This window comes from Thunnus albacares, chromosome 23 (genome assembly GCF_914725855.1).
Source record: "Thunnus albacares chromosome 23, fThuAlb1.1, whole genome shotgun sequence".
NCBI classification, from domain to species: Eukaryota; Metazoa; Chordata; class Actinopteri; order Scombriformes; family Scombridae; genus Thunnus; species Thunnus albacares.
This window is the reverse complement of record NC_058128.1, coordinates 13162329-13186488: the sequence shown is the minus strand read 5'-3', so window position 1 is coordinate 13186488 and position 24160 is coordinate 13162329. Positions and strand designations below refer to the sequence as shown.

The 24160-nt window shown below is 38.9% G+C and overlaps 3 protein-coding genes across 10 annotated transcripts in view; 1 reads left to right on the top strand and 2 right to left on the bottom strand.

Annotated features, from left to right (window-relative positions):
* Positions 1-386: 386 nt before the first annotated feature.
* LOC122974899 (zinc finger protein 345-like) lies at positions 387-5233 on the bottom strand. Of its 3 annotated transcripts, none has more exons than XM_044342975.1 (8): positions 4793-5233; positions 4163-4546; positions 3372-3476; positions 2975-3073; positions 2732-2842; positions 2177-2294; positions 1741-1977; positions 387-1595 (listed from the first exon to the last, which is right to left on the bottom strand). In XM_044342975.1, exons 1-8 carry the CDS (start codon positions 5216-5218, stop codon positions 652-654), a joined length of 2424 nt encoding a protein of 807 aa, XP_044198910.1. In that variant the 5' UTR covers positions 5219-5233; the 3' UTR covers positions 387-651. The 3 variants fall into 3 exon arrangements, with proteins under 3 accessions (XP_044198910.1, XP_044198912.1, XP_044198911.1); XM_044342977.1 differs by having other exon boundaries at positions 387-1589; XM_044342976.1 differs by having other exon boundaries at positions 2975-3070.
* Positions 5234-8344: 3111 nt separating this feature from the next.
* On the bottom strand, positions 8345-15503 carry LOC122974904 (zinc finger protein 660-like). 2 transcript variants are annotated; one of them, XM_044342985.1, is made up of 8 exons: positions 15284-15503; positions 12401-12603; positions 11685-11789; positions 11447-11542; positions 11205-11315; positions 10776-10893; positions 10053-10358; positions 8345-9907 (listed from the first exon to the last, which is right to left on the bottom strand). In XM_044342985.1, exons 1-8 carry the CDS (start codon positions 15297-15299, stop codon positions 8964-8966), a joined length of 1899 nt encoding a protein of 632 aa, XP_044198920.1. In that variant the 5' UTR covers positions 15300-15503; the 3' UTR covers positions 8345-8963. The 2 variants fall into 2 exon arrangements, with proteins under 2 accessions (XP_044198920.1, XP_044198921.1); XM_044342986.1 differs by lacking the exon at positions 15284-15503 and having other exon boundaries at positions 12391-12476.
* Positions 14603-24160, top strand: part of zgc:113263 (uncharacterized protein LOC503753 homolog) — a 22460-nt gene continuing 12902 nt past the window's right edge. For 2 of the 5 annotated variants that reach the window (XR_006400492.1, XM_044342952.1), the window contains exons 1-2: positions 14604-15054; positions 20841-21043. Coding sequence is in view for 4 of the 5 variants with exons in the window: in XM_044342952.1 (XP_044198887.1) it covers positions 15003-15054; positions 20841-21043 (255 nt within the window). In the remaining variant the exon portion in view is untranslated. Of the gene's footprint in view, positions 15055-15734; positions 15851-18587; positions 19036-20840; positions 21044-24160 lie in introns of those variants that run through there. The other 3 variants (XM_044342954.1, XM_044342955.1, XM_044342953.1) reach the window with 3 other exon arrangements.

Here is a 24160-nt window from a genome sequence, read left to right as displayed (position 1 = left end):
CAAATGTTTCTATGAGGATGTGTTTGCTTGTACACTCTTTTAGCACCTTGATGAACTTGCAAGACAAGTTCCCTGCCAGAACCCCACTCTCCATCAAGAAGATGGGACAGTGTATCGTGAAAACCCCAAAGTTTATTACCGTAATTCTGAAATATCTGTAATTGAGTATCTTAAGAGATAAAATAAAGCAGCATTGAAAATCTCTAGTCAACACATTAGGGGTGGCTGGTTCAATTCCCCCGGCTTTTCCTGCCCATGTGTCAAAGTGTCCTTGAGCAAGACACTGAACCCCATGTTGCTCCCGATGGTCAGGCCAGCACCTTGCATGGAAGCTCTGCCACCATCAGTGTGTGTGTGTGTATGCATGGGTAAATGAGAGGCAAAAATTGTAAAGCGCTTTGTCCGATAAGGTACAAGGGTATAACACAAAACCTTATGCTCTTTAATAATATAGTCCCCACAAAACATGAGGTGTGTTTACATTCACTACAACGTGTAATATGTCAGTATCCCAAGTCTGTATTTACATACACATTGAGACATACATGTTGTTAGTAATTTACTGATATAAAAATGCACTATTGTCATCTATTACTTAAGATACAGTGCACGTGAAAACAACCTGTCGCTAAAAACCTCCACAACAGCATGCTAGACAGTCCTGTGGACTTTGAGGTGTATCTTCATGTTAGATTTTTGTGAAAACGTCTTGTGACACGTCGAACACTGGTGAGGTTTCTCTCCCGTATGCGTCCTCATGTGTTTCTTCAGTCCTGAACTACAGTGAAAGGATTTGTCACATTGTGAGCAAGGATATGGCCTCTCTCCTGTGTGGTACCTCCGATGTACTATTAGCTGTGCAGCTGAGACGAAACTTTTTCCGCAGGATTCACACTGATGAGGCCGCTCCCCCGTGTGAGTTCGTGAATGCACCAGCAGGGCGCCAGAGCTACAGAAAGACATACCACAGGTGCTGCACAGATACGGCTTCTCTTTCATATGCATCCTGAGATGAACAGTGCGCGGATACGGCTGTGTGAATTTCTTGTCGCAAAAAGTACAGGCATACGGGCGTTCACCAGTGTGAATGCGCATGTGGGACTTCAAAACTGATTTTGTCAGGAACCTCTTGTTGCAGTACGAGCAGGGAAATGGCCTTTCTCCATTATGACGTCGCAGATGAACTGTAAGCGAAGAGTGAAACCTAAATTTCTTCTCACAAAGGCTGCAAGCGAAGGACAGCCCTCCAGAGTTAGAGTGAATAAGGAAATGCTGATTCAGATCTTTAGGACTTTTATATGTCTTTTCGCACTGAGTGCACTTGAATGGTCGCTCCGAAGAGTGAACGGAACAATGTTTTTTTAATTTGGAACGAGATGCGAAAGTCTTGCCACACTCCAGGCAGGTGTTTTTATTGGCTCTTATGGCGTCCTCCCTGAACGGAGGGGAGACATCAGATCTGCCTTCTGTTGAGGACTTGATCGTGCTCTCTTCTGCTGGCTCCTTGTTTCTACTCAGTTCCAGATGTTCCTTTGCTCCTTTCATTGACCTTTTTGAGGATCTGGGTTGCTGGAAGGAGGCTTCACCAACTGTTTCTGCCAACAGGAAACAAGAGACTTAAATGACCCATAGAACAGTGAACAGAGTTTATTCACCATTGTGAAAATGATTAAATGAAAATCACCAACAGAAAGAAGCAACAATAACAACATTAGTATAAGAGATATCAGAGATGCTCACCACTGTCACTTGCTGCACCACCTTCTTCAGAACAAGGAGAAGAAGTGAGTGGTGACAGTCCACAGCCCTGCAGCCGAGTGTATGGATTAACTTCACTGGAACTGTCGTCAGTCTCTTCATCACTGCTGTCGCCACCTTTCCCACTTATTATACTATCAATGTGATCTTCTGATGCCACTGATGTCTGCTTAGATGCAAGTGTGGATAAAATAGTGTCTGACATGAAGGAGAACTCACCTGAAACAGAAAACCTTCATGTTAGAGGCAGAATTCCATGTAAAGAGTGATACTGATTGACAGCAATGGATACAAACAATTCAAATCTCATCATTTTTGTAACAGATTAGATCAGAAGTAGTTAATCAGTAAAAGTGGGCTGATTAGTGCATTATTACTATAGTCTTTTACAAAATGCCAAATGTAAACAGGCTTTTACTTTTAGTCAACTTTTGTCGCTGTTTCTGATGCTGCAGAATCTTCTTCAGATCCTCATGATCAGAGACAAACTGCTCAAAATGGAAGTCAAAGGAAGACAGGTCAAACATGGAGGACACCTGGAAAAGTGGAAAAGAGTGGACAGATGTTCAATACAAAGGTTCCTATGAATTTTCAATTTTAAAATATTCAGAACCTATTTGAAGATTACTCCTGACCATGTGGGTCTGTATTCATAATTGTGTGGACACAGGAGTACCGATAATAAACAGCAATGTCCAAGTCTTGATGGGAAGTTAACCACATATTTCACAACCAGAGCCAACCACCACTTTCACTGTGATTTTCACACAGTTTTTATCAAGATTTCTTTAGGAAGTAGTGGTTACTGGTGTCCTGCTGTGATATTTTAGCACCTGCAGAGCTGTCTCCTGGTACAGGTTGAATCCAGAAGCACAATAAAACCCTTTTTTTTTTTTTTTTTACATCGTACAGGACATGTGACTGGTTATCTACCAAGATGAAGAGACATAATTCGATGGTGCCTGCTTCCTACCTTTGAAAAACTTGGTATTGAGAGGAATTCTTCTAGTCGGTAGAGGAACTCCCACAAGAGGATCTGCAACACTGTATCGAAACGAGGTCCATACAGGTCTGGGAACACATCCTTGAACAAGAAAAAAATAGCATTAATAAATCAGAGAACATACATATACCGTACACATATATGCAGTAGATGAACAGTAAGTTAATGTACAGAATGAAGAATGACACAGGTAATAACTGAAGCAGAACTCACCTTGAGAAATTTATCCTTTTCATATTTGTCACGGAGTAACGTTTGAACCAGCTCCACAAATGCTGACTTTGATATCTCCACTTCTCCATCTTCATCCTGCCATGAAGCCCAGAAGAGGTTCATTTTCATAAATATATGATCAGTTTTCCATTCAAGTCTTTCTCCTATCAAATCAATTCATCTATAAAATGCCAATAGACTACACTGCCATATTGGGAGGCTGGCCTATTGTATCCAACACTCACAAGAGGAATGGCATATAAATTATCTTTATCTGTCTGCCAGCTGCAAAGCTAAAGCTTTAGTCTAGAGATTGTTAAATAATAATAAAAAAGATTGATGACTTTTGTCACATTCATGACAGTGTGTCCTTACGTCAGACACAAGGATTTCTCACCTCTTCCACCTTGCAGTTTGTTGTGCCGTTTTGGAAAATGTTGAGCTGTTCCTGGATAGCATCACAGTCAATGGGATCCACCTTCTTTAGAAATTCCAAGATGACCTGAAAAACACAAAATTTGCATTTAAACCTATGTTCAGTGGTGACAGACTCAGGTAACATATGTGCAATGTCCTACATGCAGTTCATTAAAATACTGAATGAACAGGCAATGCATCTTTCAGTATTAGCTACATGTAGCACTTCATGGATATCACTGAATACCTAGGAAAGAATTCTTTAGTTCATGTCAAGTCATAAATACACATTCAGTTTTTGCTTGTTGGCTCTTTTTTATATCAGCAATTTTATTGATGGGGAAACAGTGCAGAATAGAACAATTGACTTGATAAGAGCAGCATAAGACTAGAAGAACACAAGATAGCAAAACAAAACCCCAACCAATCTCCCCTTCGGGCTTTCCCCTCATGAAAACACATACTTAAAAAACTTTCTCAAAAAGAAAACAGACAAAAAAAAAAAAAAACAGAATAAAACTGTGGTTCTGATATTTGCTTTTGTGGACCAGGCTTCAGTACTGTCCGTTCTTCAGACCTTGACGCATGAAGAACATGAAAAATTAAAAAATGGCAGTGAGCAGGCAGAAAGCTGTGTAGGCTTATGTCACAATTATATTAGCTCCGGGCTCATTTTCAACTCAGTTTTCGGCACTGATAAACTAAATGAAAATCAATATATGTACTTGGTTAATCATAAAAACGTCTAATTTCCACATCCACTTTACTCACCCGAGATCTTAGTCCCAGGATCAGCTGAGTCCTCTGCTTGTAGTTCATGAGCTCGGGGACCATCTCTGTCACCAACGTGATGAATTCAGCTAGTTTTCCATATTGTTCCACGTTTCGCTCCAGGGCCACCTGCCACATACAGGCTGACATCAACCTTAGTGGGGGAACCAGGAGGCGCAGGGATGACAGAGGAAGATGAGAATCTGATGACAGATGCAGGTAGAGAGAAGATGGTGCAGTTTCTTGGGATGCCGAGGGCAGCAATGGTTCTCCCAGAACAGGCAGGGAAAGGTTCCTTGCTGAACACAGAGGGACTTGTTCAGCAGGAGGACCAGCAGCAATGCACTCCAACTGCAACACCATAGGTTCACTAGATCCTTCGCACTGAAACACATAATAGTAACATATTTTAATTATGTGAAGAACAATTACTCAGCATTGATAACACATGTGCAGCAGCAACTCAAAAATACAGGATTACTTCATGCCATACTCATGATATGTGCACACTCTCCAGCCACACTCAAAACAAGAGACTGTAGCTATGTTGTTAGCCACACCATGGCCTGTAACTACCTTGCTAAATAGTAGCTAGCTTGTATTGATTGAGGATTTAATAGTTCACATTACCTCTCCTGGAAAGTTCGGGTCCGTGGCACGATGCTTGATGAAGTCAGCGAGCCAGTCTAACTTGGTAATAATGGGAGGTGGGTAGGCAACCCTGCCATTCCTGCCTTTCAGCTTTCTCTTGGCCCTTACATATCTGTCTCGCAGATATTTCCACTTTTGACGACAGGCAGTCTCATCTCTCCCAAGCGTTTGCGCGATTTCCCGCCATGAGTTCAATAACAGTTGGCTGTCTTTGTATTCCTTCAAAGATGAGTTATACAGATGCGGGTAACGGCGGATCTCCTCGCACAACCTCTCTTCAAAACTAGCATACATTTTGTTTTGTGGAGTGAGCGTAGTCTTCTTCTTCTTCTTCTTCTTCGTCTGCCTCTTCTTCTTCTTCTTCTTGAGGTTTATGGCGGTTAGCAAACAAAGGTCATGGCGCATTATCGCCACCGTCTGGAATGGTGTGGATCGGAGCGTGCGCAGTCGGCGCGTTTGCTATGCGCGGGAGATGGTTGTGTCGCTGAACGATTTGAGTCGACCAATGATTTGATTGCGATAGTTATGTTTAATTTCAATTAATGAAAATAATGTTACTTATATTTTTGGAAGTATAGTATGTTAAGATGTATTTACCCTATTTTAACAACCCTTCAGTCATAGTACAACCAGCAGGAGAGAAGAGCAGCCATGCTTCATCAAAAGTTATGGGGGCATGTGCTGATTGAGTCGGGAGGGTGTATGTCATTTGTCCAAATGGTACAAATCACATGCATGCACAACTTACATCCACGGTTGATTCAGATCATGTAGTATACATGGATGCCTTGCAGCCAATTTTTCCCAGTGGTCATTCATGATATTGCAGCGAAAAATACCCCTGCAGCCCAAAAAGCATTTTCCTCATAGACCACCATTTTAAAAGAGACTTCTTTAAAACTGTTGACAGGACACCTCCAACTGCAAACAAGGTCAATTATGACTCTTCTTTTATGAATTTTTGATCCATGGAGGTTTTATATTGCACATATTCAGTGGACCGCACAACACGGAAGCAAACCTGGGGGCTAGAATCTTTTTTTGGCATATGCGCCAGCTGAGCAACTCTCCATGGACTGAATGGGTGCCATTTTTGGTCCGGTATCCAGCTCTTATAATACATCCATGGTAGTGACCAAGCAAGAAGGGCCTATAAGAAGGGTCTATCTGCAGTCATGATAACCTACACAACACACCCGTTTTACTACACGACACAGACCCCTCGAATGTTGTCACGGTACAGAATGCAATTAAGTCCTGTCCAGCCTGGAGGGGAAAACAATTCGTTGCTCTCCTTTGACTTGTATTTCGTGAAGGTGCCTCCTTATCACTTCTGTCTGCTAGCAAACAACAGAAAAATGCCTAAAAGCTGCTGTGTGGTGGGATGCACTACCAACAGGGTAAAGAATGCAGAAGTTTTTATAAGCTGCCAAACCAAAAAACTGAGCTGGGGTATCAGTATCAGCATTATTGTGGGTATTTGAGATGATGATACAGCTAAATGTTGGCAGATCCACCAATCAGTAATGTTGTGGACAGCAGCCCACTCTTGCATTGTAGTGATTGCTAGGTTACCCCTGTCAATTTCACAACGCCTTACTCGCTTGTGCTGGTTGTGGACTTTGTCAAATTCTTAAAAATTTGTGACTGGTGCCCAAGTAGCCAGTTGACGTCTACACGGCACATAGTTTTCTGTCTTTGTGGCACCAGATTGTTTTAGGTTGCTGTCTGTGTTTTGCTCAGTAATTAACACAGTGCAGTAATCTATTCCACACATGGTAACCTGATGGTGTTTGACGTTAATACATGTCCAATGTACCTTATTTGGCTGGCTGGGGTAAACTGTGGGGTTGATAGCCAAGTTACAGTCAGTTCTATCACAGGTGTCATACCACTTGTTTCTCATCAACAATAGGTTTGGGGTGTCATCTAGGTTGAAACTGGGGCAGAGTGGTTGTACTGGCATAGACACTCTTTTTTGTTCCAAGAACCAATTCAATTGGAACAATGATTACAAAGGCTAAGATTATAAGACAACATGTGGTCCCCTGAGACTACAGCCTGTGCACCTCAAGGGGTGCCAGGGTCCGTTGTCAGGCATTGTCCTCACAATATTACAAGTTACTGTGTATATAAAAACATTTTGCTCCTTAGCTGTATCTGTAGTTTGACTTGTTGCTTCCCAGATGTGTTAAAATTCCTCTGAGTATTTCCTTACAGAATTTATATAGCTACCCCAATTGATCCTACTACCACCCTTTTCAAACTCCCAGCACTCCGCTAGCAGAGAGAGTGATGGAAGAGCTGTTCTAAAGCCTTTTAATTTCACTCAATAATTTAGCACTAATTTTGTACATCACAGCCTCAGTGGAGCCTCCCCCATTTCCACCAGCAGCACTGGGATCGGGATTGTCCGGAATGCCTCAGTGCACAGCCTCAGAGCCCAGGTCTCAACAACATCCAATTTAGCCAGTGTAGATTTGGAACCTTATGGAGCTTTAGCGAAAGTTCAGTCAGGAAGACTATCTTTTGCATGCTCAGGTCTGTAGTTTTATTTACGATCTGTCATTCCCATCCCTCACGCATGCTCACTCATAATTTCCTTGCTGTCATTGCCCCTGGCATCAATTGAGAATTTAGGTGTTCATGTCAGCTGGTCACATCTAACCAATAGCACGGTGACACACCTTCATTGTCAGCCTATCATCTTGCGGCTGTCTTTTTAAATATTTGTCTCCCTCTCTGCCTTAGTGCTTTCATGCTGCTGTTATGTGCACCCCACCACCTCCCCATCACCACATACTTCGCAGATTCATCAGTTTATCAGTTAATCAACCTCACTAGCCTTATCAGTCTCAGAAGTCATCAGCCGCCACCACCACCAGTGTCTGGACTTCATGGGGGGATTTTTGTAGAGTCTAAGCGCCAAAGACTTTTAATAAGACTAATCATCAATATCATCTGTACAATAAACAATTTATTTTTGCTTCATTCACTTGTCTGTCCTGATTGAAATCACTATTAACAGTATTTATTTCAAGTTAATGGCCTTCATGCTCAAGCATTTTTCTTTTCTTTTCTTTTTCTTACTAGTGCTGTTTACTCTCTGAAAAGTCCTAATAGGTTGACTTCTCCTTGTTGCTTACGACTTCTTTATTTCCTTCCATCAAAACAGGGATAGGCAGACCACTGCTAATCCAAGCAATTTGATGAATCATACTCCAAACTTGCTTAGCGGTTGTTTCTGTACCTATAGTGCCACAAAACCTACACCATTACAAGCCTTAATCCACCATGGCAATATTTCCCTCTATTTCCTATTGCCCTTGATTGGAATTGACTTTTCAGCTGCTTTTCTCACTACAAAACAAAAGGACTTACTCCATTCTTCTACACTACCCTAACTTATAACATCTCCCAAATCTGCAGAGGGTTGTTAACTTACAAGACAAGTTCCCTGCCAGAACCCTTGTGTGTCCACAGATGATGAAGTACAATGGCAGTGAAAACCAAAAATCAGATGAGGCAGTCTGACAGTGACGAGTACTTTGACAAGACTTTAATAATTCTTTTTCCCTTACCAACCACCACTCTCTTTCAAGAAGATGGGGCAGTGTATTGAGAAAACCCAAACGTTTATTACCGTAATTCTGCAGTTCCGTGGCTGAGTATCTTGAGAGTTAAAATAAAGCGGTGTTTAAAATCACTGGTCTACACATTCATTAGGGTCATGAATGAACCTTATAGACAGAAGCTCATCATAAGTAATATTTAGCACAAATAAAGGAGATAATCTGAATTCTTTGTTGACAGTTTTTATCTTCTGGGTAAAATTTGTATACATTGTACACACATATGTCCACATTCTCACTGTACAAAAGATCACTTGTCATTAAGTCACAAAGAGGCTTTCCTTAACCTTAACATAGCTTATAATTAAGACCTGATTTTAGAATTAACAAAAAACTTTATGCTCTCTGATAATATGGTCTCCAAAACATGGTGTGTTTACATTCACTACGTGTAATATTTGAGTATTCCAAGTCAATATTTACATACACATTGATACATACATGTTGTTAGTAATTTACCGATATAAAAATGCACTATTGTCATCTATTACTTAAGATACAGTATGTACAACAGTATGCTAGATGTTCTTGTGGACTTTGAGGTGTATTTTCATGTTAGACTTTTGTGAAAACGTCTTGTGACACGTTAAACACTGGTGAGGTTTCTCTCCTGTGTGTGTCCTCATGTGTTTCTTCAGTCCTGAACTACAGTGAAAGGATTTGTCACATTGTGAGCAAGGATATGGCCTCTCTCCTGTGTGGTACCTACGATGTACTATTAGCTGTGCAGCTGAGGCGAAACTTTTTCCGCAGGATTCACACTGATGAGGCCGCTCCCCCGTGTGAGTTCGTGAATGCACCAGCAGGGCGCCGGAGCTACAGAAAGACATACCACAGGTGCTGCACAGATACGGCTTCTCTTTCATATGCATCCTGAGATGAACAGTGCGCGGATAGAGCTGTGTGAATTTCTTGTCGCAAAAAGTACAGGCGTACGGGCGTTCACCAGTGTGAATGCGCATGTGGGACTTCAAGACTGAGTTTGTCAGGAATTTCTTGTCACAGTACGAGCAGGCAAACGGCCTTTCTCCATTATGACGTCGCAGATGAACTGTAAGCGAAGAGTGAGACCTAAATTTCTTCTCACAAAGGCTGCAAGCGAAGGACAGCGCTCCAGAGTTAGAGTGAATAAGGAAATGCTGATTCAGATCTTTAGGACTTTTATATGTCTTTTCGCACTGAGTGCACTTGAATGGCCGCTCTGAAGAGTGAACATAACGATGGTTTTTCAAGTTGGAACTAGATGCAAAAGTCTTGCCACACTCCAGGCAGGTGTTTTTATTGGCTCTTATGGCGTCCTCCCTGAACGGAGGGGAGACATCAGATCTGCCTTCTGTTGAGGACTTGATCGTGCTCTCTTCTGATGGCTCCTTGTTTCTACTCAGTTCCAGATGTTCCTTTGCTCCTTTCATTGACCTTTTTGAGCATCTAGGTTGCTGGAAGGAGGCTTCACCAACTGTTTCTGCCAACAGGAAACAAGAGACTTAAATGACCCATAGAACAGTGAACAGAGTTTATTCACCATTGTGAAAATGATTAAATGAAAATCACCAACAAAAAGAAGCAACAATAACAACATTAGTATAAGAGATATCAGAAATGCTCACCACTGTCACTTGCTGCACCACCTTCTTCAGAACATGGGGAAGAACTGAGTGGTGACAGTCCACAGTCCTGCGGCCGAGAGTATGGATTAACTTCACTGGAACTGTCGTCAGTCTCTCCATCGTCCTCACATGTGTCTTCTATGCTGCAGATCTTTTCTTGATTTCTTTCTTGTGACTTCTCAGTATCTTGTTTTCTGTCTTTACCTCCCCTGTTTATTTTGCGGTCACTATGATCCTCAGATGCCTCTGAAGTCCGTTTAGATGTGAGTGCGGAGAGGATAGTGTCTGGCATGAAGGTGAATTCATCTGAAAAGCAGATAACATTCATGTTAGAAGAACAATCCCATGTAAAAAAAGCACTAGAGTGGTGCTGCCAGTAACATGTCAGACATTAAATTAATTCAACTGCAAATTCAATTGCAATTCAAATGCAAATTATCAACCATTTAAGCAGTACTAAGGAAGCACTGATACCACATTTTCACTCACTAATTACTTGAAATACCTTAGGAGTACAGACTCTAGTAAAATTGTGAGTGCACATTCCCAATGAATGTGCACTCAAAGTCACTGTCATCCAATTTTCCTTAGTGACTGTAATAAAATTAAAAATTGAGTATTGGATGGTGTTTGGGGATTTGCAAAGGCATCAATACATCAATGAAAATCAGGTATCTGTGCACCTTTGGAGAAATGGAATAACAAATGTTAACAGATTGTTACTCTTAGTCATCTTTTGATGCTCCTGCTGATGCTGCAAAATCTTCTTCAGATCTTCAGGATCAGAAACAAACTGCTCCATCTCATAGTCGAAGGATGAAAGGTCAAACATGGAGAATACCTGGAAAAGAAGAGTGGGCTGATTTTAAACACAACACATATCATATATTTAATTTTAAAAATTCTAATTTTCTGCTCCTTCTTTCAATATCATTATTTACAATGTGGATCTACATTTCTAATGTGTGTTGGCATAGACTGTTTATTGTAAAACTGCAAATAAACAGAAATCTGTCTGGACTTTCCCACAGCAGATTTAATTTTGTCTAGACTTGTAAGTGATGCTGAAGTACTGGAGACTGGAGTGCAGCTAAAATTGACCAGCATTTGGTGATTGAGGGGATGGAGACTTTTTTTCACCTTGCTGCCTACCTGTGAAAAACTTGGTACTGGGAGGAAGTTCTCCAGTCGGTAAAAGAACTCCCACACCAGGATCTGCAGCGCTGTATCAAAACGAACTCCATATTGTACTGGGAATACATCCTTTTGACAGGAAAAGAAATAGCATAAACATGACCATACATCAAACACAAAGAATAAATAAAGATTGAAGATATAAGTTAGAAACATATATTAATGACTAATCATTGAAAAACTTAAAAAGTGGAGCTCACCTTGAAAAAACGCTCCTTTTCTGATTGGTTTCTAAGCAAAGTCTGAACCAGCTCCACAAAAGCCGACCTTGAAATCTCCACCGCTCCATCTTGGTCCTGTCAGTGCATCCAGGAGATTTTTTTACATGCATGAGTTACCAGTTTTCCATTCAAATGCTAAAGCTAATTAGACATCTACAGCAGTGTAGTGTGTCCTCATGTACAGCACTAAGAGCACTAAGACATTAATATTTCCTACCTCTTCAGGCTTGAAGTTTGTTGTCTTCTGTTGGAAACTGTTAAGATGATCCTGGATAGTTTTACAGTCAACTGTATCCATCCTTTTTAACAATTCAAGGATGAGCTGAAAAACACAAAGTCATTAATGTATACTTTGTGTACTTATATAACAAAACTAATGTTCAATATTGACAGACGAGGCAATGGATGAATTATGTGTGTGTTTAAAAAGTGCTTTACTTGTGGAACCTTGCATCCAAATGCAGAATATTTAAAAAACAGAGTGACTGAGTCTGTTAAAGGCATTTTACATGGTTGCATTGACTTATCTTCACTTAAAATAATACTGTTTACATGTCTATCCCGAAACAAATGGTGGAAATATGTTTATTTTTTTCTATTGCAAGTAATTTGTTTCATGATCCACTACTATAAAATTTACCATCACAGCTACAGTTATGACTCTGCTCACCCACATGGTGATATGTGATGTTTTGGGTGAAGATATGAGAGGAAGTTTGATGGGAACCGGTCAATTCAAGTCAAGTTTATTTGTATAGCTTAATATATTTTCTCAGTGGACTTTACAGGCCAACAGTAAGTGTGTAATAATTTGCACTTTCTGGCGTAATCACTCCAGGCCCTTGACTCCACTGGGACTGCTTTTTCTCCACAGATAAAATAACAAAAGGTCAAAAATGGCCATAAATAGTCTTTATACCCACATTTACTCACCCGAGCTCTCAGCCCCAGAATTAGCTGAGATCTCAGCCTGTAGTTCATCAGCCCTGGAACCATCTCTGTCACCAACGTGATGAATTCAGCCACTTTTTCATATTGGTCAACATTTTGCTCTTGGGCCACCTGCCACATACAGGCTGACATCAACCTCAACGGAGGAACCAGCAGGTGCATGGATGACCGAGGAAGATGAGGATCTGACAGTGGATGCAAGCGGTGAAACAAATGAACAACATATTATTAACTTGTACAGTCTCAAAACATATAAATATGCACAATAAAGTGATAATAAATCTTTGACAGTTAAATTGCATCTTAAGACACATTCAACGACATTGTAAAAAAGGTTGGGCTGTTCTCGAATAACACACATCAATCACAGTAACTACAATAAATATATGCTGTAGGGCTAAAACTAATTATTTTCATTGTCTGTTAGTCTGACAATTATTTTCTCAATTAATTGATTAATCGTTGAGTCTAGGGCTGCAACTAACGATAGTTTTTATTATCAATATCTGCTGATTATTTTCTTATTTTATACAAAAATGCCCATTATAATTGCCCAGAGTCCAATGTGACATCTTCAAAAGTCCAAAATATTCAGTTTACTGTCATATATGACAAAGAAAAGCATCACGTTTTCAGATTTGAGAAGCTGAAACCAGACAATTTCTGGCATTTGTGCTTAAAGAAGTGGCTAAAATGATTATCCAATTGTGAAAATAGTTGCAGATTAATATTTTGTCGTTCAAATAATCAATTAATCAACTAATCGTTGCAGCTCTAGTTAAGTCTATCAAACCTTCAGATTGCTTGTTTTGTCCACCCAACAATCCAGAACCCAAAGATATCTAATTAGCAATCATATAAAACAGAGAAAAGCATTAAATCCTCACATTTGAGAAGCTGGAACAAGAGATGACTAATGATGATCGTTTGCACAATCATGTCAAAGCCCTGATAATCATAATAATCTGGTGCTGATGTGCCAAAAGATTAATTAATTGGTTATTAATGAAACCTATAGACTACTAGAGTATAACTTCACAAGATGCTTCACATTTCTCACTTTAACACAAACAGCAGAATGCTCCTCTGATATTACAACCTTAAATAGGCTATTACATTTTTCTCGTAATAACAGTTTATTCTCATAAAATTACCACTTTTTTGTTGTATTACTCGCGTAAAATTACTACTTTATTCTCAAAATCTCAGAATTTTTTTCCTCTCAGTGTGACACCAACACTAATCTGTGGGCAACGGGACAAGATTTTGATACCGGAAGCGTTCTGGTTTCTGTTTGTAGTCTGAGTAGTATTGACCAATCATGTTTGAGTGGGTTTTAGTTGCATGCAGGTTAACAGTCCGCACAGAGTGTAAAACAGGTGTAATGCATTGGTCAAAATGCAATCTCAGAACCTATCGGCTATCATCTGACAACATTTAGTTCTTTAGCGTTTTTTATAATTTATCTGCATTCTTATGTATATATCTGTTTATAGAGATCAGCCGAAATGTCGTCTGGACCATCTCAAGTTGGTAATCGGACTGTAAACAACGACTGACACACGGAAGAGAAAGTCTTGGCTCAGATATCCATAATCCAGATATCCCCTGGCTACACTGGAACCCCTGAAATATTGGCCATTGCCCCCCAGAGCAAGCAGGTCTATTTGCAGACTCGTAGTATCTACACGACACACCCACTTGGTTAGGTATAGGCATGAACAGTGTGATGATTAGGGTTAGAGTTAGGGTTAGGAAAGTGGGTGTCTCATTTAGACAGACAGACTCTTCTCCCCCAGAGGCTCGGCTGAATCCAAGTGTCCGAACTTCACTGCACTAGCAGACTTGTGGACATTGTGGGTGCGATCCCAGGAAGTCTGCGAGTGCTGAGGACTGTCCAAACCCACAATTCATAAAGTCCACAAGGGCCTTCAAGTGGATTTTCTGCAGACTTCACTTGGACAATTACCCATAATCTTGCAACACTAGGCTATAAAGTGACAATGTAAAAGAAAATAATAATACTAGTTATTATTATCGATAATAATAAAAACAATAATTATCATGTTAACATTAATAATAAAAGTCTATGCAAAATATTTGCTTTTGATGACATTTACTTTTTTCACTTTTGTTGTATACGTTAATTGATGTAGTGAGGTATAATGCACACACAGAAAAATAGGTTTTTAGGTTTAATAATTTAGGATTTGTTTATGATAATCTGCTAAACTAAACGGGCAAAGGTTGGTTTTTGTCCGTCTACAATGTGCAGACAATGTACTGTGTATGTAATATTAGCAGCGTTTAGCAGCTCATGTAAAGAGAAAATCTCACTGAGTATTCAGACCAGATTAGTTGACAGTAACAGGAAAACCGTTGGGAGGCGTTCAGAAAAACACTTTGAAATGAGTTACAGGGTCAGGAATTTCATTTTATCTCTATGGAAACGCTTGAGGTCTTGACGTGATGACGGTGAACACGTCATGGTGCGTACGACTGAAGTCCACGAGGGCTCAATCCGCAAATCCGGAGGGTGGACATCTGTTGGATTCAGATTAAATCGTCGTCGGACAGATAGCCGATGGGTTCCGAGATTGAGGATTGTATCTGCGGTCCACACTCCGGAGCAGCAGGTGTCACTAACATATCTCAAACACTGTTACCCAGCCTGTATTTTTCGGCCTTTAGGTGGCGCTGTTTCGTACAGGGACAGCCTCTCTGACTTATACAACAATACTGAACTTACACCTCACCCAAACTGAGCTTTACTGCAGCTACTGGTGCTACTAAGAACCGTTTAACGTTATTTAACGAACAGTCTCTCTCCAAAACGTTAGAGGCTCACAAAGTAAAGATACAGACCTGGACTTGTTCCCATTTCAGGACCGTTAACCGTTGCAGCCAGTTGTTCAGCTAACGTTAGCAGCGCAGTTGAAAGCTTTGTCAGTCAACTTGTTACGTTTTATATCAGAAAACTACATAAACACCCCTCTCAGTGCATATACAATGTATTGAAGATACAGTAGTCTAGCTATCGTTGCAGGTTTATTTTTCTTAAAAAAAAGAAAAGAGTTGTTAGCAAACACTTCCGGTTCCCTGTTTTCAAAGTAAAACAACTCAATAACGGTCGTGTATAGATGGTAATCCTAGATTTGCGAAACTCTCGTGAGATTTGCACGTGTTGTGGCTTCATTGTGTGCGTTGTTTGTCATTTATTGTACAAAGTAATTATGTTTCATAGTGTGACAACGCAGTGGCTAAGGTCTGATTAGATATAGGGAAAGGTAATGATTTGGGTTAAAAAATTATCATTTTAAACTAATCTCGCGAGAGTTTTCACGAATCTAGGGTTACCATCTAGACACGGTCCTCAATAAACTCATTACTAGTTTGCAGCCTTGAAGAGAATGAGGAGCAATGGACAGTCTGGCAAGTAACTTGTTACCTTTTTTGTCATACCATAACAGTTTTTATATGTAAACAGAGAGAGAGAGAGAGAGGAAAACAGCATCAATTTATTTTCGTTTATGTATTTTCCCTCCTTGGTATCATAATCGATGACACATTTTCACAACATCCAACATCACCACTGGTGTAAGAAGTAGCGTAACTCATAGATACCTAGAGCTGCAACTAACATTTATTTTCATTATCGATTAATCTGCCAATTATTTTCATGATTAATCGTTTTGTCTGTAAAACTCAGAAGATAGTAAAAAAATAAAAATAAAAATTTTAAAAAAGCCCATTGTAAATTCGAAGATCTATCGTGACGCCTTCATTTGTCTTGTTTTGTCGCATCAATAGTCTAAAATTCAAAATGAATTCAGTTTAATATCATATATGACACATAAATGCTTTAAATCCTCACATTTGAGAAGCTGCAACCGGCAAATTTTTGGCGTTTTTGCTTAACAAAATGACAAAAACGATGATCATCAAAACAGTTGCCGATTAATTTTATTTCAATCAATAATTGACTAATCTCTGCAACTCTACTCCTATCCTTTAGATAAGTAAAAGTAGCAATAGTCAAAAATACTCTGTTACAAATAGAAGTCCTACATTCAAGATGTTACTTGACTAAAATTACAGAAGTATTAACAGCAAAATGTACTTAAAGCAAAAGTACTCATTGGACAGAATGGTCCTTTTAATGTTGTTATATTATTATATAGAATCATAATATTGGGTTGTTATAATTACTGATGCATTTACATAAGCAGAATTTTAATGTTACAGCTGGTGGAGGTGGAGCTCATTCTAACTATTCTATATACATAATCTATAGCACTGCATCATATTTCAGGTCCCTTTATACTCCAGTACACCCAGATCATGCAATAATTATAATAAAAAACAACATAAGAATCTCTGTTTCTGTCTGTTTAATATGGTAGAGATCTGGTAACAGGAAAGACTATAATCATCAAATTATATAGTGACCCTTTGTATATTTCTGCTTCAATAAATATTATCTCTGTTTGAACTTTATGCCCAAATGAAATGAACATGCAAAACATACTGATATTGACTTGATATAAATTGTTCACTTCATAACACAGATTGATTTCCTGAGATTTAATGCACATTTCTGGGGGAGACAATGTGTTGAAGTTTGCTCCCTCAGTTTTAAGACCGAGGAGTGCAGAAAGGACCGAGCAGGAATGCTTTGAAGGACCTCACTAATGGAAAAGGAGGTTATCCACAGAGAATCCCAGTTGATCCTGCAGATGGGTTTTTATCAGATTTTGGTCTACTTTGTCACACTTAACATCCTGGTTTGTGTACTCTTAGTGCATTAGTGCAAGAGGTGAAAAGTTCAGACTTCTGGCTCCAGGGAAGGAAAAAAGGCAGCCCAATGCACAACAACAAGTCAATCATTTACTCGAACGAATGAGTGAATTTAATGTGAATTATAATGTGTACATTAGAACATACACAACAGCTGTTTATTAATTAATTTAGGAGACAGGTTTCTAAAATAAGTAACACATGCAAGGTAAGAATTAATGACTAAAGGGAGGCAAAAGAATTAGTCCCACCAATACTGTTTTGTAAAATACATATAAGAAAAAGACAGTGAGGTTTGCTGGGATCTAGAGATGAAACAATTAGTCGATTAATCGATTAGTAGATCATAACTGATTAATCATTTAACTCATTTTTTGAGTAATAGTGCCATTTATTCCGTAGTTCTAGCTTCTCAGTTGTGAAATATACTGCTTTCTTTATCTTGTGTCATAGTAAATTTAATATTTTGGGTTTTTTGGAGAGTTGTTCAGGGAAAACAAACAGTTTCATAATGTCAACTTAGGCGTAAGAAAAATGTGATGGGCCTTTATCACTAATTTATTGATTAATCAAGAAAATAAAGAAAATAGTTGTTAGTCGCAGCCCTACCAGGGTCAAAGTTAAGGACATACAGTAAGTTTACTCAAATGCTGTGCTAAATTGCACATTTGAAGTACTTGTGCTTTACTTTAGTATATTTATTTTCCACTACTTTAAACTTCTTTCATTACATTTCAGATGGGAAAAATGTGCATTTTACTCCACTATATTTATCTGATTTACTTGCACATGAAGGTTTTTCATGCAAAGCATATCATCATTTCCTAAAACATGATGCATTGTTATAGATAGTGCTGCAACAAATGATTTTCATTTTCGATCATTTTCTCGATGAATCAGTTAGTTGTTTGGTCTATAAAATGTCAGAAAATGATGATCACTGTTTCCCAAAGCCCAATATGACGTCCTCAAATGTCTTGTTTTGTCCCGACCAACAGTCCTCAACCCAAAGAGATTCAGTTTATATATATATATATATATATATATATATATATATATATATCATAGAGGAATATTTAAATGTGAGAAGCTGGAATCAAGAGAATTTGGAAACGTTCCTCTTAAAAATGACTCAAAATGATAAACAAATATCAAAATAGTTGGTGATTAATGTAATAGTTGACAACTAATTGATTAATCAACTAACCATTGCAGCTCTAGTTATAGATTAAATATAGAGCATCATAATAAATATATATTGTAATATAATATGTTGAAATTAGCCATTCTACACAATGAGTAAGTTTTGCTGATGATGTTTCTGTACTTCAACTCTATTTTTGAATGCTCTTCAACTCTATTTTTGAATGCAACCATATATAAACATATACAACATGTTATAAACTAAGAGTAATGATGCCTGAGGTAAATGTAAAGCCTGCAGCGCCATCTAGCGTTAAAAAATCTGAATTGCCTGCTTGATCCGGTCTTCGTCAGCCAACCACAGGAAAGAGGGCTTGCCGTGATCTGGACTGAGGCGGATGGGACCAGAAACCTTTGTTCTGTCTCTCCTCCCAATGCGAGAATAAAAAAAACACAAGACCCCTTCAAGCAAAACTGAGCTCGCATCTTGGGGGTTAATGGCGATCGCAGATGGCTGATTTATTAATCAGCAATTAGCAGAATTTATTTATCAGAGCATTTTTTGTTTTGTTTTCGTGGTCGCTGCAACCGGAGGGGGACATCTGGTCGCTTTTTTTTCTCTCTGTCTAGCTGCTAAATGGAAATAAAACGCGGAACTGAAACTGGCAGCGGTGGAGGTGCGTGTACCCTAATGACAAATCACATACGAGTCATTGATTGATCCCTGATCTGCCTGATCTGTGTGTTTTTGACCTGGTAACGGAAATGAACTGATAATAATAATAATAATCCTGCAGTATTTCTATCTTGATCCATAATATTAGCATCTAAAGTGCAGGCTGTTTTCCATCAGTCCACCTGCTTTTAATCCAGTATTGATCAGACCATCAATATTAGCCTATATAGTTATTTTTCCCTGTAGTAACTGTCATATGCAATAGGCTGCTGGGTTGCACTGCCTACAACATGATGTGAGTTTGTAGTGAGTTTGATGGATGTTGCTGTCAGTGCACCTGAGAGCAGCACTGTCATGTCATTATTTCATCTCGCCCTTTGCCACCACGAGTCAAGTTCACTTCTGCATAGTGTGCTCTGGCCAGCATATGAAGTGTCAGGTGGATGTTGTTGACTCAAGTTGCTCAGATTGCTTGTTGGAAGTGCTGCTGTGTTATATTTACTGCAGCCTGTTTGCACTTTTTTTTAAAAGTTGGCTTTGGGTCCTTTTTCTTTGTCTAAACATCAAAATTGTGGTTAGTGGATATAAAAACCAGCCTGTGTTTTCTCAGACTTAACTTGCACACACCTCATGAGGAAATGTAAAGATTTAATATTCAGAGGTAATTGTTGTACTAAAACAGTAAACAAGACCAATAACATGCAAAACTGCCACAGCAGAAACCTAAAATTAAGTTTTAATGCTATATTATTCAATCAGCACCCTTTATTGTATATGTTTTAATTGTTAACATTGAAATATTTTCCTTTCCCTTTGACAGATAGGAATATGACAGTATACAGTAGGGCTGTAGCTAATGGTAGTTTTCATTATAGATTAATCTGTTGATATTTTATCAACTTAAACATATTTGCTGTCATGTGTGACAAAGAAAAGCATTAAATCTTCACTTTTGAGAAGCTGAAACCAGCAAATTTTCTGCATTTTGCTTAAATAATGACTAAAGTGATTATTCAGTTATCAAAATAGTTGCCAGGTAATCATCTGTCGATCGACTAATTGATTAATAGAGTAATCATTGCAGCTCTAGTGTAGAATATGTCATTTTATATCAGGATATTGATATATATTGCGGATATTGTTTAGTACCATTTTGTAGAAAATTAATTGAGAAGATGGTTGACAAAACAATCGCACTAAAAGGTCCATTAAGTAGCTGTTCTGGAGCTTTCAATTATATCCATCAAAACATTCCTGTTCTTCCTCAGCAGATGAGGGTTTATGTAGAAACTTTATGTTTGAGAAACTTACACAAAATAAGCAGACGAGCATGTTTATTTTTTGTTCATTTAATTAAGCAAATGCCTGACAAAGGTACCTTGTCACAGTGATGCAAACATCATGTAAAAATCTAATATTGCTATTAAGAAGTCCTGCTCATTGATTTGCAAAATCAATGACCCACAAAGGTCTAATACAATCGGAAATATTAAAGGGATAGCTACGATAAACAGCCGGCGATAGACCAATTTATATTGTCTCACAATATGAACCTAAAACTGTTGAACAACAAATGCACAGGTGTCGTTATTTAAAGGTTAGAAAACAGTCTGTCTCGGGTTATTTACTCCTGCTCTTGTCTTCTATCAGGTTAAGTGTATTTATGGGAATTTGAGACTCTCACTGTTGCCTGTTGATGTCTGTAAATTGTCTCTGACTTATATACTGAATTGAAAATAGTTTTAAGTGTCAGTTACATTCAATATTAATACATTTTTTGGTGTTTATGTCTCTCCTCCACTTCAGGTAATGATCTTCCAGTCCATTATCTACGCCTCCTGGCCACACCCCTGCAGCTTTTTTCAGCTGCAATGTGGCAAGTTGTGCAGCAGGGACTTGTGGATCACTACGGGATGCTGGAGGAGTTTGTTACCATGGTGACGGAGCTGGTCCCAGAGCTGATGAGCTACAGTCAGAGGGCTCAGCTCATCCTGGGACTAAGGGCCAGGGTCAGTAATAACATCTAATACTATAGTAATATTCAGTGCTCCATCATACTGAGTTAGAACTTGTACTTATTTTGGCAGTTTGTCTCTTGTTAACAAAACCTGTAGTAGTTTTAACAGGTAAATTTAAAATTAATAAACTATTATAAGTAGCTCATGAGTAGATGATCAGTGTTGCAGCTACCAAAAGTTTAAATAGTCCCAGCACTGTTTTTGATTTATAATTCAGTTATTCTCTCTCACTGACATCTGAGACCACTAGTTAAGATACCTCTATTTTTGCAATACTATTTTTTTCATTACAGATGATAATATTGGCTAAACAATTTAAGTGAAAAGTTGAATCTTTGAAAAATGTACACGAATATCTTAGTATTAAGTATGTCCCCCTTTTGCTTTAATGACAGCATGCACTCGAGCTGGCATGGACTCCATAGATTTGTGTAAAACCTGATGATTGCTGTTATCCCAGCATGATCTGACAATGAGCCAAAGAGCTTCTTGTGACGCCACAAAACGCTTGGCTTTCTCAGTTTTCAACAAGTACCCCAATAAATGTTCAATGGAGTTGAGGTCAGGTGACTGTGGAGGAAAGTCCATGACAGTCAGAACTTCTTGGTCTTCTCTGGTCTTCAAGTAGTTTTTGCAGAGCTTTGAAGTGTGTTTGGGGTCATTACCTTGCTGCAGAATGAATCCTTCTCCACAAAGATGCAAACCACAGGGTACAACATGTCTCTGAAGAATGGAGTGGTACTTCAGTCAGTTCAGTGCAGGTGTCCAACTCTCAAGTAGGCAAAACATCCCCAGATTTGAATATTCTTACCACCAAGTTTCACTGTCGGTTTGACACCATGTGGTATCATTCTCTTTCCTGTTCATCTTCTTACATACACCCTTCTGTTACTGCTATCTTAAACTTGGATTCAGTAAATCAGCAAATAAGACTTTTTCCAGTCATCCACTGTGAAATGTTTTTCTTAGCCTACTGAAATGGTTTCTGCCTACAGATAACCGATACCCCCTGCCAGTGTGGATAAGGCACCAACAGACAGCTGTCCTCTATCTCTGACATAGGTATTGAAATTAGTTCCCAAAATCTACACGCACCATCCAAGCCTTGCTTAGGGAACCAAATTCAGCCTGGCTTCTATAATCACCGGCTGTCATTAAACCACTACCAACGGGCTTATTTAGTCAGGAATCCTAACAGCAGGGGTCACAACAAAGTGTATTGGTGCAAATGGGTGTTGGAGGTTTGAAAGTACTCCAAGATGGCCAGGTCATCTCTGGAGGAGGCCCACTCTGTCGGTCGAGGGCTCTCGCCCGGTTTTATTGGGCAGCTTCAGAGCCCTTTCAGAGTTTAGCCAATTAAGTCCATACTAATAAATCTTTCACTCAATTCTGTACTGAAATCATACCTCATTTACAGCAGTAAATTATCCTCAGTCACTAAATCTGAACCATTAATTAATTTAATAAACAGTATTAATTTTACCTTTGCAAAATTCAATATAATTTATAATCTAAACAATTTCAAAACTAATGTCAGCCTATCCCATAGGAGACGTCTTTGCTCACCTTAAAGGAACACCAGAGGACCTCAGAGATGAGCACAAGTCAGGGACTTTGGTTGGAGTGTATAAAAATACAAACCAGTTTTATTTGGTTTTACAAAAAAAGCAATCTAAGAATGCAAAAAGTAAAATACAAAAAACTTAAGCAAAAAATTAAAAAGCTAAAAGACTAAAGAGAGTCTCAAAGAGATCCCTCAAAACGCCCTGATGAAAAAAGGGGTCCCGCAAAAAGAAAAAAAGGAACCGGACCCCGAGCCTCTCTTGACTTTTCATTTTATAACTCTACACCTTCCTCACACTTGTATTACCACATATCATCTATCTCTAGGATATCTATCAGTTTCATGCTGATGTTACATGACTTTACACAGAATATTAACCTTTTCTTTATCTGTCACTTACATCAGACTACATGGAATTTTTCAACTTCTTCTATTTTACATTTGACATTAAAATCAAGGGATGTCTGCAAGGTGCAGAAATCCACAGCTTCTCCTTTGCCTCAGATTATCTGAAGGTTTCCTAAGTTTTTGATGTTTGTGGTCGTTTTAGTCATCCTTGATGTTTCAGATCTAGTTCAGTACACGTTGCACAAGTTGTTTAAATCCCCGCAAATGGTGCAAGACATTAAACTATGTTTAATATGTCACCAATTAAAATTAAATAAGATGGTCAGAAGTAGGCTTGAGTAGAGTCTCGGCCATATATAGTGCAACTTTCAACACTACCTCAAGCGTTTGGTCTTGTTTCCCCTCCTGAGAAGTGGTTTAGAAACTGCTACACTTCCTCTGGGACCACTACAAGACAGCCTTCTTTTGACAGTACTTTTGCTGATTGGAGTCTTGCGTTCTTTATTTAGTAAATTCTGTATCTGTGATGAAGTTGCTTTTCTATCTCTCAGGGAACTTGATGTATTGATCTTCTGATGGTGTGGTCACTTTTGGTCTCCCTGATAGTGCTTTAGATACAACTGATCCAGTTTCTGCAAAGCGTTTTAGAGTTCCATGCACTGCCCCCTTAAAAAACCTTTAGTTTAGCCATAATTTGACACTGAGAAAGCCCCTCTTTGCTTAGAATAACAGTCTGACATCTGACACTTTCACTTAGTTGTGATGCCATGTTTTCCACTATCACAATGCTACTTAATAAGCAATGATCTGCTGGAAACTTGAGGCACAGCCATATTTATAACAAGTGAACACTGGCTGCAAGTTGAGTTTATTGAACGAGCCTCTGATGAGTAGATCAAATCCACCTGAGTGTTATCTGAACGCATGCTTCAATGGAAGGGAATGAAATGGAACTTTCTGATTATTTCCACATTTACATGAAAATATTAGAGATTTTCAGTGTGATCTCAGCCTTTTAGACCCCACTGTATATCTGTATTTATTTCATAGTAGCAGCAGGTAATACATAAAAATCATAGTCTAACATAGTTTAGCAATGTTCAATTTACAATTCAAGTCACAAAGAAAAGAATCCCTCGATAGCTGTAGTCCAGTGTCACACCAGCTGGTTCATAAGTCAGGGCTGTTTAAGTGTA

What these genes read in the sequence shown, in the direction of transcription:
- LOC122974899 (XM_044342975.1), bottom strand. Translation starts at nt 5,218, where the DNA reads ATGCGCCATGACCTTTGTTTGCTAACCGCCATAAACCTCAAGAAGAAG. An exon ending in ACCCGAACTTTCCAGGAGAG is followed by an intron (nt 4,547 to 4,792) that starts GTAATGTGAACT and finishes TATGTGTTTCAG; the next exon opens with TGCGAAGGATCTAGTGAACC. An exon ending in AAAAGGATAAATTTCTCAAG is followed by an intron (nt 2,843 to 2,974) that starts GTGAGTTCTGCT and finishes TTCTTGTTCAAG; the next exon opens with GATGTGTTCCCAGACCTGTA.
- LOC122974904 (XM_044342985.1), bottom strand. An exon ending in TTCTGGGGCTGAGAGCTCGG is followed by an intron (nt 11,790 to 12,400) that starts GTGAGTAAATGT and finishes TGTGTTTTTCAG; the next exon opens with CTCATCCTTGAATTGTTAAA. An exon ending in GCATCAAAAGATGACTAAGA is followed by an intron (nt 10,359 to 10,775) that starts GTAACAATCTGT and finishes TCTGCTTTTCAG; the next exon opens with ATGAATTCACCTTCATGCCA.